At 41.4% G+C, this 15106-nt stretch overlaps 1 protein-coding gene across 1 annotated transcript in view; it reads right to left on the bottom strand.

Moving 5' to 3' along the window:
- Positions 1–2315: 2315 nt before the first annotated feature.
- Positions 2316–15106, bottom strand: part of LOC147035805 (uncharacterized) — a 71106-nt gene continuing 58315 nt past the window's right edge. Inside the window, exons 7-11 of the mRNA XM_085869600.1 lie at positions 10103–10119; positions 9358–9487; positions 8553–8685; positions 5201–5569; positions 2316–4618 (exon numbers count right to left, since the gene is read on the bottom strand). Of these exons, the coding sequence (XP_085725726.1) occupies positions 4137–4618; positions 5201–5569; positions 8553–8685; positions 9358–9487; positions 10103–10119 (1131 nt within the window). The 3' untranslated portion in view covers positions 2316–4136. The remainder of the gene's footprint in view (positions 4619–5200; positions 5570–8552; positions 8686–9357; positions 9488–10102; positions 10120–15106) is intronic.

Here is a 15106-nt window from a genome sequence, read left to right as displayed (position 1 = left end):
TTAATAATTTGGATACAATATTCACAACATAGAAATCGAACCCGATCGTGTTTATACACCGCACAGCATTTATTAATATTCGCAAGATAGAAATCAAACCCGATCGTGTTTATACACCGCACAGCGTTTAATATTCACAACATAGAAATCGAACCCGATCGTGTTTATACACCGCACAGCGTTTAATATTCGCAACATAGAAATCAAACCCGATCGTGTTTAATATTCGCAACATAGAAATTAAACCCGATCGTGTTTATACACCACACAGCGTTTAATATTCGCAACATAGAAATCAAACCCGTTCGTGTTTATACACTGCACAGCGTTTAATATTCGCAACATAGAAATCAAACCCTATCGTGTTTATACACCGCCCAGCATTTAATATCGAATTTAGTGAGCTTCATACTCAACGGGTGCACATGAGAGAATCGTAAACAACAACAACAACAACAACACAATAGCCTAGCAATTTGGAATCCGTTTCGACGGCTATGACCCTTTTGCTTCCGGTTTTTGTCATGGGGAATGATGCGTCCCTGGAGATAAAGGCATCGTCGGAGACATGAAAGACCCAAATATCAGACATGGTGTATATTTCCTCTACTAATTTTAATAAAGATAACTCCCGCATCATCAAAAAATAATTTTAATCTTGATTTACATTATTTGATCACTGATCCCGAATCCAGGCCAAAGTGACGTAAAAACGTTATACAGTAACAATAAAAATGTTTTTTATAACCATGGTTATAACAATAATGAACAATGAAAATGTTCATAAAATATGACTTACAGATGATTATTATATCATTGTACGGTATAATATACATACGGTCATTTTTGAAAGTGTGTCGAATGCATCAGTCATAATTCGGAAACCGGGAAGTTGGAAGTCATTGTCTTCAATTGACTGTAGTATTAATTTATCATTCTCTAGCAAATTCCGTTCCTCCCTTGTCAATCGGCTGAACTTGAAAAATTAATGTTACACAATCAGGTGATGAGGTCATAATTCGGAAACCGGGAAGTCGGAAGTCATTGTCTTCAATTGACTGGAGCATTATTTTTTCATTCTATTGCAAATGGCATTGGTCCCATCTCAATCAGCTGAACTTGAAAAATTAACTTAACAAAATCACGTGATGACGTCATAATTCGGAAACCGGAAGTCGGAAGTACAATTCTTTTACATTGCGACACTCCCGGGTACATGTTCTGTCAGCATGTGAAGTTTGGTGAGGATCAGTCCAGTACTTTTCGCGTGCATAGGTCACAGAGAAATACACACACAGACACATAGACAAACACACTTTCAACATATATATATATATATATATATATATATATATATATATATATATATATATATATATATATATATATATATATATATATATATATATATATATATATATATATATATATATATATATATATTCCGATTCAAGGACGATTTTCTGAGCATGTCAGAGTGATCACGGACATTTTTCAGGCAAGAAAAGATGTATAATGAGTCAACTGTTCAGTCAATTAAATAAATCATTTGGTAAGATAATAATTTAAAAGCAATTTCTTCACAGATTTTTTAAAGCAGTAAATTTAACTCAATTTTCGGACATCAAGCAGTAGATCATTCCAGGATATCAAGGGGAAGTGTTAGATGTGGGGAGCTGAGTGTCTAATATTACAGTTTTTAGATTCAAAATGTGACATTTATTGGGCTGTGTTGTGGGATAGGAATGAACATCTTTGTTAAATTGGAAAATACAGAAACAGGGATTAATAACCCCAGTCACGTAAAGGGGATTTGAGGATCAAGGAAGAGCCTCAACACAAAATGCACCAAAACATATGGGAACTTGAACATCGTGGGAAAAAGGGGGGGGGGGAGACACACCAATAGCCAAACAATCATCACCAAAAATTATGCTTCATCGTATTATGCTTTATGCAAGTGAAAATGACCAAATAATGGAGGATGAAGAGTCGAACGCCAGTAGGTTGTGCAACAAACAGAGTGAAGCAAATATTGGAGAATGATCTCATGGAAGCTTGAATTACTGATGAAGAAGCAAAATATGTTACAGCACAGGCCCGAGAATAGTGGAGAGCTCTTTTCTGGGCCTTATGAGTAATAGCAGTGAATGATAAAGAGAATAATTATCTTTATTCACTTATATAATCAAAAACAATGCAGAAGTGACACATTTGAAGAGAAAAATTTTTTGTATTTTCAAAAAAGAACAGCTGTATTGTAATGTGAATATTCTCGCTTTTATTAGAGCTCAATATATGGATGTAACATGCACTATTTAAACAATGGGAATGTACTTTTCTAAATATAAAAATGTACTTTTATAAAAAAAAAGAACAAATATAAAATTAGGAATGAAAACTAGTTTTTGCCTTGACTTTCATTTTCATATCAGCATGGTCAATGTTAAAAATAATGTTTATGATCAACATAAAGTACCTATAGAAAGTCTACATCCCTTTTCAAAATTTGCAGCTTTTGTTACCGAAAAGTCTGGAATTAAATTGCATTAAATCATTCTTTTTCCACCTTTATTTGCACATCATAACCCACAACGTCCATGTGAAAAACAAAATCGACAAATTTCAGAAGATTAATTAAAAAATACAAATCTAGAATATCTTGGTTGGATAAGTGTCCACCCCGCCCCCCCTGAGTTAATACGAGGGGGAAGTACCTTTGACCGCAATTACAGCTGTGAGTCTGTTTGGGATACGTCTCTACCAACTTTGCACACCTTGATTGTGCAATATTTGCCCATTCTTCTGAACAAAACTGTTCAAGTTCAGTCAAGTTGCACGTGAAGCATTGATGGACAGCAATCTTCAAGTCATTCCACAGATTTTCGATTGGATTTCGGTCGGGGCTCTGATTGGACTACTCAAGGACATTTATCTTTTTGCTCATTTGCCACTCCAGTGTTGTTTTGCTATATTCTTCGGGTCATTGTCATGCTGAAAGGTGAACTTTCGTCCCTATTTCAGCTATCGTGCTGAAGGAAGCAGGTTCTCCTCTCGGATTTTTCTGTATTTTGTTCCATCCATTTTCCATTTTATCCTCACAAGTGCACCAGTCCTGCTGAATAGAAACATCCCCATAACTTGATGCAGCCATCACCATGCTTCACAGTTGGGATGGTGTTCTTTGGGTGATGTGCTGTGTTGGGTTTATGCCAAATGTAAAATTTTGTATTTTGGGCAAAAAGTTCCACCTTAGTTTCATCAGACGACAAAACATTTTGCCACATGTCTTTAGAATCTCTGGATTGTTTTTGCATCCCTCAAACGGTACTCAAGGTGGGCTTTTGTGAGTAATTGCTTACATCTTGACACCCTACCATACACCACAGACAGACTTGTGGAGTGATTGGGATATTGTTGGTACATGCACACAGTGACCAGTCTTTGCCATACAAGCCGGTTGTTCTTTCAAAGTTATCATTGCCTCTTGGTGGCTACTCTCATCAATCTCCTCATTGCTTTGGCATCCAGTTTGATGGAACAGCCTGATCGAGGCAGGGTCTTGGTGGTACCATGTGCCTCACACTTCTTAATGATGGTCTTGACTGTGCTCCAATGGAATTTAAGGCCTTTGAAATATTTTTACACCATTTCCCGATCTGTGTCATTCCACAACTTTATCTCAGAGGCTGTTTGAAAGTTCCTTGGTGCTCATGTGGAGTCTGCTTTGAAATGCACAACCAGGAAGAGGAAACCTCCAGGTACAACTGATTTTATTATGAAATAATCAGAATCACTACAATTTAAGAGAGGTGGAGGCCAATTAACTCATGTGATTTTGCAGGTGAATTGTTACACCCGAGCTCATTTGCAATTTCTATTATAAGGGAGGTGGACACTTGTCCAACTCAGATGTTCCAGATTTTTTTTTTAATTAATTTTCTGAAATTTATAGAATTTGTTTTTTACTTGGAAGTTGTGGGTTACAATATGTAAATAAAGGTGGAAAAAGTCTGATTATATGCAATTTATTTCCAGGTGATAAGGCAACAAACGGTGAAAAATTTAAAAGGGGTTGTGGACTGTTTCTCGGCACTGCACAGCATGCACTTGCATAATGGAGTAAAAGTTTTCAACTAATTGCTTTTTTTCACCTTGAATGCAGAATAGCATTTTGGGACAAAAATACAGCTCAGAATCCCAAAGGCAGTCCCAAGGAGAGCAAATATTTCAGAGGCGGTGGAATATTTTCCCTGTGTACTTGCATAGGCTGGAACAAAGGCCAAACATATGAGAGAGCAGACGAGCATACTGAAGTTAATAAATCTTATCTCACTGAATGATGGGGAAAGTTCAGAGATTTTCACAGAAAAACATAAACATATTAAAATCAAGAATCCCAGGTAAGAAAAAGCACTAATTGGCCAAACAGGTGATGAATCTCGACACTCCAATATGACGGTTCCAGGATTTGCCGATAAATTTTTCAATGACTTTGTGGGATTCCATAAGACCCATGAAATACATAGTAATAGTTGAGGACTCACACCGAGCAACACAAAAGCTTGTGGATTTACTCTTCTCAACATTATCCAGAAGCCAATATGTGGAAGTGGATCTGGAAAAATGATTGTTTATTCAGCACTTAGATGACAACAAAATATGTTTCCTCAAAGAGGAATATTATCTTTGTACTTATGATCATGTTAAAAACAATGGTGACGTCCAAGGGATTGCTCAGCTGACCTAACAGTGTGTCTTGTGTTGGCTTTTACTCCTGGTGAATTCTAATTTGTCTTGTAGGTTCCAATTGGTGTTATTCTAGCAGATGGGGATCCAACCTAGTGTGAAAATTATTTCAGAAATGTCAGGTCCAAAATATATATTTAAATGACGCAATGTTGGTTGGATCAAGAGTACTTGTTTTATTTTAAAAGAAAAAAAAAAGTGAAAAAAATTTTGCCATGTGTTTTCTTTCAAAGTAGAGAACATGCATCATTCCACTTCCTCTTGATCTCAAAGTCATTAAGCTGCTCATTAAATTTCTTCATCACGAGTGGGGATCAGATGTTACTTACTTGTTCATAAATATCGTATCATTCACTGGAATCATTTTGTAAAAACTGCAAAGCTGTGAATATTAATTAATAATCTAATCATTAATAATTGCTTCCATCAAAGCCACAGTCTGAAAACTTACCTCTTATTTGCAAAAGTATTCCATAGGTCCTGCTTATAACACAAGAAATGACAAATACAAGGGAAGTGGAGGCAAGTGTTTGCCTTATTGGACAGGTTGCATCTGTTGGTTCACCTACAAAAATAATAGTAGAAACAAAGCAACCTGTCAGTGCAAAAAGTAAAAGTCCAATTCCAATTCGCATCTCATCAAGCAGATACATCATCACACCGATGAAAATTGTGAACACAAGTCCAACTGTAGTACATGCAAGCAGCATAAGACTTAGGGGGTCGGAAAATTCCAAAAACTCGACAGGCATCCGAACACAACCATTCTTTTCCTTCGTCGACCAGAACATCTCTGGACAGGAATAGCAGTTGGCGGAATCTGCACACAATTCAAGAAAATGAAACCAATGTAAATCACACAATATCTGTTGTCACAATCTTTTGGAAATGTGCTGGCAGGATGGTCTTAAGGGATGTACACTTGCCTTTCCTTGCTTCCTTTCCCTTGTCTCATGTACACGAGCTTCCTTTCCCTTGTCTAATGGGTAAATAAATGTAAATGCGCTGTGAGTTACTTTCATAGGCTTTTCTTTTATTTTTACACTTTCCCCTCACTCTGACCGGCGCCATTGTTCTTCGTGCATTCAACCACGAACATGGGCGAGGCTTCGCATCACCTCGGCTCGTGGCTCCATGCAGAATGAGAGGGATGGGCCCCTTGGCCAATCAGGGACCTCACCACCTCAGATCGAGACTCCTCCCAGAATGAGAGGGATGGGCCCCTTGGCAAATCAGGGACCTCACCACCTCAGATCGAAACTCCTCGCAGAATGAAAGGGGTGGGGCCCTTGGCCAATCAGGGACCTCACCACCTCAGATCGAGACTCTGCTGAGAATGAAAGAGGTGGGCCCCTTGGCCAATCAGGTACCTTACCAACTCAGATCGAGGGTCCGTCCAGGATGGGAGGGGTGGGCCCCCCTTGGGCAATCAGGGACCTCACCACCTCAGATCAAGACTCTTCCCAGAATGAGAGGGGTAGCCCCTTGGACAATCAGGGACCTCACCACCTCATATCAAGGCTACGCCCAGAATGAGAGGGATGGGCCCCTTGGCCAATCAGGGACCTCACCACTTCAGATCGAGAGTTGGGGTGGGTGGAGACGTCCCCCCTAAAAAAAACAGGGTGAATAAAGGCGTGGGCGTTCGGACAGGGAGCGTGCTTGTCTTGTTCGTCATCGTGGCCTTGGTGGTCGTCTGGTTGGTCGTCCTCTTCGTCGTCGTGGCCTTGGTGGTCGTCTGGTTGGTTTTCGTTTTCTTCGTCATGGAGCGGTGGTTTTTGGTGATCGTCTTGGCCGTCGTTCTCCTCCTCCTCCTCCTCCTCCTCCTCCTTCCCCTCCTCCTCCTCCGCGGATCGAGTGAGCTTGAAGACCACACGAGGTGGAAAGGTCCAAGACAGACCCTGGTCTTCAGCCCGACTGTCCTACAGGCTGGAGGTCCAATTAAAGACCATTTGGTCCCATATTTAGGTGTGTGTGTGTGTGTGTGTGTGTGTGTGTGTGTGTGTGTGTGTGTGTGTGTGTGTGTGTGTGTGTGTGTGTGTGTGTGTGTGTGTGTGTGTGTGTGTGTGTGTGTCCGTGGGCCCGTTTGCTTAGTAGTGAACTGTATAAGTGCTTTTTGCCTGTATATACGTGGATTTATTAATATTTGGTTTAACTCTGCTTCTGACGTGCTTCCCTCGTTCCCCAATTATTGTTGTATAAATAATGAGCCAGTCAATCTTGCCCAAATCGTGGATGTAACCTCGGAATAATTGGAATAGAAATGAACCCACTTTTTTGTTGAGAAAAGGTCTGTTGCATGACATACTAAAATCAAATCAACTCTTTTTTGGTGGAACATATTGTATTTAATGATTGAAAATTGTCATCCATTAGCAACTGATGCATGGGCTAAAATGAAGAAATTACGATAACTTTGTGAATAATTAAGCTACATCCACAATCTTGGTGTGTTTACCCATGTTTTTGTAGCGAATCTTTCAAATAAACACATGACTGAACAGTTTAGTGTGTTCCTTATCTTATTCCCAGGGGGTCCCCACCCCCAAATGTCAATTCAGCTCTCCAAAGGTAAACAGGTTTATAATTCTGTAGTTTGTTCAAAAACCAAATCCTTTATTTCAGCTTGTTTTGTGTCACTGCACATTTGCTGGTGGTACCAATGATTATTAGGGCTAAAATATGAAAATAGTAATGATTTATTACATCATTTCAATGCTAAATCCTCATATCTCGGAAGCTAAAGATAGCAGGTTAATACAGCCATTTTCGTATCTGGTTTGTTTCTATAAGACCTGGCTCTCATTATGATTTGTTTCTTGGTGTTTACTGAGAGTTCAGGGTTTCAGAATTATTGAGTATTCCCTGCTAATATCTATCAATAGATGGCAGCACCTTTGTTTGTGCCGAGGTGAACAATGCCATGCAGCAACTGTCCTCAGTCACATATTCAACGAGTGAGCAACACAAGGAATTGTCAAAAACTCGGGAAATGAAAGATATGGACGTTTTTTTTTTTTTTTTTTTTTTTTTTTTTTTTTGTATACCTTGGTCGAGGCTCGTATGAGAGCTAACACACAACTCACAGCAAGGAGGTATGAGACAAGAGGGGCGGGAGTGGAAGGGACAAAACATTGGGGAACAGACACAGGTGAACTGTGGAAGGGAGAGGGATGGGGATGGGACGGGGAACATGGCGAGGGGAAGATGGACATTAAAGGGACTTTCAGGAAGGAAAGCAGGAGAATTGAAGGAAGTGGGCTTGGGTGGATTATCGGGGGTAGAAAAGATCGAGGATTTGGATGGGGAAGATAAGAGGTGGTGGTGAACAGCTGTTTTGAAAGCCTGAAGGGAAGAATGGGAAAGAATAGAGTGAGGAAGTTTATTCCAAAGGCGGGAAAAAAGAGGAATGAAAGAGTGAAGATGAGCAGTGATTCGTGATTTTGGTAGTTTTACCAGAAGGGGGTTGTTGGCGGACCTTGAGCGCCCTGTGGAAATGTGGTTGGGACAAATCGCAGAGAGAGCAGGGGGGGCAAGGCTGGAGAGGAGTCGGTAGAAGACAGAAAGACCACCGACCAACCTGCGGTGATTGAGTGAGAAGCCCAAAGACTCAGCTTCATTGCGGGAGATGCCAATGATCTTAAAAGCCCTGGTTTCGACAGCGTGAAGTCGAGAAAGGTGGGAGGCAGGAGCACCAGCCCAGAGGGGAGAGCAGTACTCCATCAGGCTACGGACAAAAGCTTTGTAAGTGGTCAGGAGCTCAAGAGGGCCGTGGAAGGACTTTGCACGACTTTGCACGTTACAAATAAACTCGTTTCCATCCTCACTGAAAGAAATCCATTTGAAGACAGCCCCACATTGCGCAATATTGCAACCGGTGTAGCAACCAGGGATGATGTCAATGTGGAACAAGCAGAGCAAGATGGGCATAAAATTCTGAATGAAATGGAGGGGAAACATGTTCAGCAATATGTCTTCAGGAGAAAAAATCAAGTGATCACTCCTGAGTCGAAGTCTACAATTATTATAAATGGAGAGAAAGTAAACATTGATCCACAACTGCTCTTTCAGAGACTGGTAATTGCAGGAACACAGGCTGAAAATCTCAAGTATGCCTTTCAATATGAACTATGCTCATTTCCACCTGCTTTGTTTGAGACGAAATATGTGCTATTGAAAGCAAGCAAACCATCTCGTGCGAAAGCTATTTGGGCTACCCGACCACAGGGGGAGCAAAATTCTGTACCTCTGCACTGCCAGTATGTTCTTGATGGTGGTGCTTTACTTCACAGGATCCCATGGCAAATCGGAGAAGCCTTTCAGGCAATTTTGGACAGATACGTGACCTATGTGAGGAAGCATTATAGAGAGGCAGTTGTTGTCTTTGATGGCTACACTAGAGGGCCATCTACCAAAGATGGCACTCATCAGAGACGAATTGGAAAGCGCTAAGGCCGAACAGTTTACTTTCAACCACAGATGACCCTACAACTCAAAAATGAAGAATTTCTTTCAAATAATGCAAATAAGCAGCGATTTCTTCACTTTTTGAGAAACTCCCAAGAAGCAGCAGGTTGTGAAGTTCATCACGCCAGAGGCGACGCTGACTTGCTTATCGTGCAGACAGCAATACAAGTTGCTGCTCAACGTGAGGTGATTCTCGTTGGAGATGACACAGATCTTCTGGTACTCCTCTGCTACCATGCAAATAACTTGAGCCATTATGTCTTCCGGAGACCTGAGCCAAAACAGGGACAGACTGAAAAATTTCTGAACATCAGATGTGTACGTGAGCACCTTGGCGAGACTGTCTGTGAGAATATTCTATTTGTGCATGGTATTCTCGGATGTGACATACTTCACGAGTGTTTGGTTTTGGGAAGGGTGTGGCTTTAAACTTGCTACAGAACAGTGAATGCTTTCAAGAGCAGGCTGTGGTTTTTAATATTTCTGCATCCAGTGTTAAGGAGATAATTCAGGCAGGAGAGAAAGATTTGCTTTGGTTATACAAGACAAAGTCCAATGACAGTCTAGATTTGCTAAGATACCACAGATTCCAAGAACGAGTCACGACGAGCAAAAAGTTGGTGCACCCAAAGGTATTGGCACCAAGTTCAGGAGCAATGAAGTACCACAGTTAACCTGTCTATCAACAAGTGTGGGAGTGGAAGGCATGAACTTGCAGGCATAGGACTGGGGCTGGAAAGTTATTGAAGGGAAAATTTTTCCTCTAATGACAGATTTGGATGTGGCACCCAAAGCACAGTTAGAGGTCATAAGATGCAAATGCAAGACAGGGTGCGGAAAACGTTGTGGATGCATAGGACTTGATCTGGAATGCACACCAGCTTACCGTGAATGCAGAGGCATCTGTGAGAATATGAAAACCGAGAACTCCGATGACAATGCAGAGAATGACACATACAATTTGACGTGAACTGAATTTTGTCATCATCAACTTACAGTGGAAGACTACCAAATTTGGTAATATTTTTCAGACTAGGGGCGGCATCTCCCCACAGTTGATGAACTATGAGCTCTTTTGTAATTGAAGTGATTATAGAACGAATGTGTAACAAATGTAGACTTGGTAATCCTGTATCAGGGCCCGTGGGGGTGTGGGGGGGGTGTTGGGGCTCCCTTGGCCACAGGCTTGATTTCTATTCCAATTTGTCCGAGGTCAAACCCTATTTTGACTGAGCTATAAACCCCATTTGTTCAATTTATCAGCTCGTTCGTGTCCTTTCCTCCATTGGTTCCACATGACGTGTGTTTGAGAATTAGTACGGCCTTTCGGGCCGGTAAATTGTCAATCGGGCTCGACTTTGGTAATTCCACTCAGTTATGCCGGATCCGAGTTGGCGATCGTGACTCGATTCGGACAAAGTCGGGCGAGGGTGAATTTCCCCGGTAGTTGGACCACATGGGTATTTAGGTAAATTGAAATTGGCAATTGACCCTACCCCACGTGGTCGACCTCATTGGTGAACTTCGGTCCGATAGTGGACCCGTCGGCTCTGAAGTTATCCAGGGTGACAACCTATACATTCCGGGTGATCGGTCGAGCCGACTCCGCAGCTCCATCTTGCGGTCGTGCTCGCGGTCGATGCCTGGCCCCGCAACAATATGAACCCCAGAATTTTATTTCCGAATAAAAGAGGAAAACGTGAAGCAATGGTCATTTCAATCTCAGATGAGTGAAAGTTGATTGAAAGTTGATGGAAGTTAAATTCAAAAGTTAAAGGTGGGGGATTAACCTTGTGTCTGATGCCATGAGGTGTTTTTTGTATACAGTCAAGGGATGTGGAGAGTGAGAACATAGAACGGTTCAGGAAGCAACAAAACAAAATGAAAAGCAGAAAGGGAGGGGATGGAAAACACTCATTTCCAATGAGGAGTATTTTTGTGTGTCAAGTCAATCAGTGAAAATTGACAATTTTAGCAATTTGGCCCATGCTGTCCTTTTGGTCGATGTTGACCTCCAAAATAACTCGCTGGTTGAATTCAGTGACCTGATATGCAAATCCTTTTCAAATTTCAAATCAATAGGATGAAAATTGAGGATTCCAGAAATACCACATTAGTTGTTGACCTTGGACCGAGTTTGACCTTTTGGACCTCACGATTACATGAGATTAGGTGAAGGAAAGGTTGTAGAAAAGATGGTGAGGTGAATGGTGAATTTGGAATGGAAAACGCAGTGAAGCTGATGGATCAATGAAAAGTTCCAGGAAGAGGGAAAGTTGAGACACATGGTTTCAGGAGGTGTATCGTTTTGAAGGATACAAGGAAAATTATTTTTATGCATTTTTGAAGATGAGATAACATTTGAGAATGAAAGGTTGATGGAAGAAATTGTGAAGACAATGGTGAGAGTGTGTCAGCTCAAATAGAAGAAAGATGGTGTGCTGGCAATGGAGGAACAAGAAGAATAAGAGGAAGAAGAATCATTCCTCATGGGCATGCAGGGAGAAAGTGTTGTTGTTGTTGTTGTTTTTTTGTTATATTTTTTAATTTAAGACAAGAAACAGAGTTTGTAGTTGGGACGGATAGATAGGGGGCGTTGGGAAAATTGGGGAAATAGGAATTGATGGTAATAGGGAGAGAATACAAATACAATGATCGTATACCGAGATGGGAAGGACAGGTAGGCCTCAAGGAGTCTTATATGATAAGATCGACAAAAACTCACAAAATAACACGATTTTTGAAACCAAACCAAACTAGGAACACCCAGTGAACAAGTAGGTAAGAAAATAAACAGTTAAAACGTGAAAAATAATGACCAGGAAGTTAATTTTGAGAAAGTTGGCAAAGACCACAAGAGAACCAGCTCTTCCCTCAAAACCCGGAACGAGAAGTGACAAAGCCTGGATCTTAAGGCCCGGTCACACCTTGACGTTTTAGCCAACGTATGCCGATTTTTGAATTTTTTTTTCTAAAACGCTGGCACACGTTGAATACGTTATGGGTAAGTTTTGATAACATTGAGAGCACGCTGGCATACGTCGTAGTACGTTGCCATACGTCGTTGTACGTTGGCTTTAAACGTTGTACTTTTCGGTTGTCCTCAAATTTTTTCATGCTTGAAATTTCACGATGTATGCCGGCGTATGACTCACATGTTCCGCTACGCTGGCCACAAGTTGTAGGCACGGTCTGCGATCGTTGACAGACGTCAACACATGCTACTTGTAAGTTAATCATAAGTTGAGACACGCCGAGGTAATGTTTAGAGTACCCGAAACTTATTTCCTACCTATGATTAACGTGTTGTTGGCACGTTACGCGATCGTTGCCACAGGTCGACAGACGTTACTTTTAAGTTACTCATAGGCTGAAAGACGTCGGTATAATGGATCGTCCTTGCGTCAGCGTCCACGGCCACGGCCAGGACACTTATTTGCAGCATTCTTCAAACTTTTCTTCGGCATGACGAGGATGTTCACACTTCGATGTCTAGCTTGGCTATGATTTCAATTGTCCATTGGCAGCGTCTATTTAAAATAGTCGAGTTTGAGCGTTTTAACACGTTCAGAAGAAACGTTTCAAATTTCCAAACCCCAGCGTCAAAAAAAAAAACAAAAAAAAACAAAGGCGAGTGACAGCAATTTAAATCGTTCATTGTAAACAATGAAACTAGCTGAGTGGTACCGTTTAAAGGTCGTTGAGTGTAAAAAAAATCCAATTGTTGAGTGCAAGCGTCTACTTTCAATAGTGGAGATGCAGCCATTTAAATCGTTGAGTGGCAGCCTATGAACCTACCCGTGGACACGCGGACGCAAGGACGATCCATCATAACCCACACCCTCCCCCTCACACCCACCTACTACTGCCAACATGAACAAACTACTACTAATACTAATACTAATACTAATACTAATACTAATACTAATACTGATACTGTTACTGCTGACATGGACATCGACTCAAAAAGGACTCGAAAACACTGTTGGGTTCCCCTTTTATGAACACCATTTTTATATACCAATTCTCAAAACCGCTGGGAACACGTCTTTATATGGCAGTTGTAACCTAGAAACACGTTCATTTTTTTTTTTTGTCGACCGGAAGACGTCATTGGAATACGTCTACATACGTCGATGTGTGTTGGGGCTACGTAAAGAATTGGTTCAAAGCACGTCAAACATAAGTTAGAAATAAGTTTCGCATAAAAAAAGACATTACCGCGACGTGTTTCGACTTATGAGTAGCTTATAAGTAGCGTTTGTGGACGTGTGTAAGCGTCCACATATCGTGTGTAAAACTTATCCCCATCGCATGCGAACGTGTGTCATACGCCGAGTACGTCATAAAATTTTGAACATGTTCAAAATTTCTTGACGTACTCTACTTACTACGACTTATGATAGCGTATTTAGCGTTCTACTCGCGCATACGAAACTTACCCATACCGTATTCGACGTGCCCCAACGTTTTAGACACACTTTTTGTTACGTCGGCATACGCTGGCAAGATCGCCAAGGTGTGACCGCGAATTTGACCCTTCCATTTCTACGGCAGTTATGATTTGAATCGTTGTGTGTCAACCTTTTAATAGGCTACGCCACGACATCATCGGCGATGCGTGCAACGCGCTATGCCTGAGTTAGACTATCGTTGGGCATCGGTTGTGTCGGCCGACAACAGGTTCAGCATTCGTTGGTATAAGTTATCTATAACACAACGAAACGTTCTGTGTAGTTACCAATGCGTTATACATAATACCAAGTCACTATGAATACGTCCGAATCTTTAAAAAAAAACATCAAAAGTTCAACGTAAGCCAGCGTTTTACATAAATTTTAACACGTTGCCATCGCTGGCTAAAACGTCAAGGTGTGACCGGGCCTTTAGTTTCTTGGGTCAAAGCTAAGATCCAGGGATTCAATGACATCTGGAATGCTGCTACTTCGTCTGTACCTGTTTGGAGTGAGGATGTTGAGGTCAAGGAGAGATCCACTTGCATTGGCAGTGAAATGCATGTCTCCGCTAGCTGTGAGCCCAAGGTCAATAGACGTCTAGGTCAAGCCTGGGAAATCATGGATTAACTGGATCATGGAGTGTGGTGCTACCCGTACCAGTGCAGAAGAATGAAGGTGTGAGTCTTCAGGTCCTTGTTGCTTCCAATCTTGCTCTCTGGATGGGAAAGTTGAATTTTGACCAGGGATATGAGATGGATACTTTATTATTTTGGTGCCAGGTCTCTTCAAAGAATCCTTGGCTCTTGCTGTTGAGACATTGTGTTCAACGAGAGATTGCTGAGAAAGACTCAAATGAGATTTTTTTTCTTGCAAAGTCCATGAGTGTCATTTGAAGCTGTATGGGCATGTGGATCATTTTGCTGCTCACTAGATTTTCTGAGCGAGAGAGCTGCATGAGTGGAGGAGACCATTGGGCTGACCATGTGCCTCATGATTGCAGCAGGATGATCACCATCTTAAGTAGATGGGGATGGGCCAGACATCTGCCTGGAGGATGAGCAGACAGAGTCCTCTGTAGTACCAGCAGAAAGTGGACATAGCACAGCGCTGCTCCTGCGTATGCTTCCATATCTGACCTGACTTGTCGCCTTAACTGAACTTTCTTTCCCTATTCCCCGTGTTGGGGAAATTATTACTCTCTAGACAAGAAACCTTTGCCTCAGTCTGAGTAGGTCAAAGTGTTTGTGTTTTTCCTCTACTGTTCTACTATTTAGTTGTTAAGGCCTACCACCTACTTATAATCTTGTCTTTCTTTGACACTTTGGACAATGCTTGGGTTTTCTGCAAGTACAAGGTGACCGGGCTGATAAGCTGTGCATTCTGTTCTTGCGATCAAAAGCCCTCTCTGCTTATAAAATGGAATAGATATATGG

Source organism: Eptatretus burgeri, chromosome 1 (genome assembly GCF_056783735.1).
Source record: "Eptatretus burgeri isolate ZD-2024b chromosome 1, Ebu_testis_v1, whole genome shotgun sequence".
NCBI classification, from domain to species: domain Eukaryota; kingdom Metazoa; phylum Chordata; class Myxini; order Myxiniformes; family Myxinidae; genus Eptatretus; species Eptatretus burgeri.
This window is presented reverse-complemented; position numbering and strand designations above follow the sequence as displayed.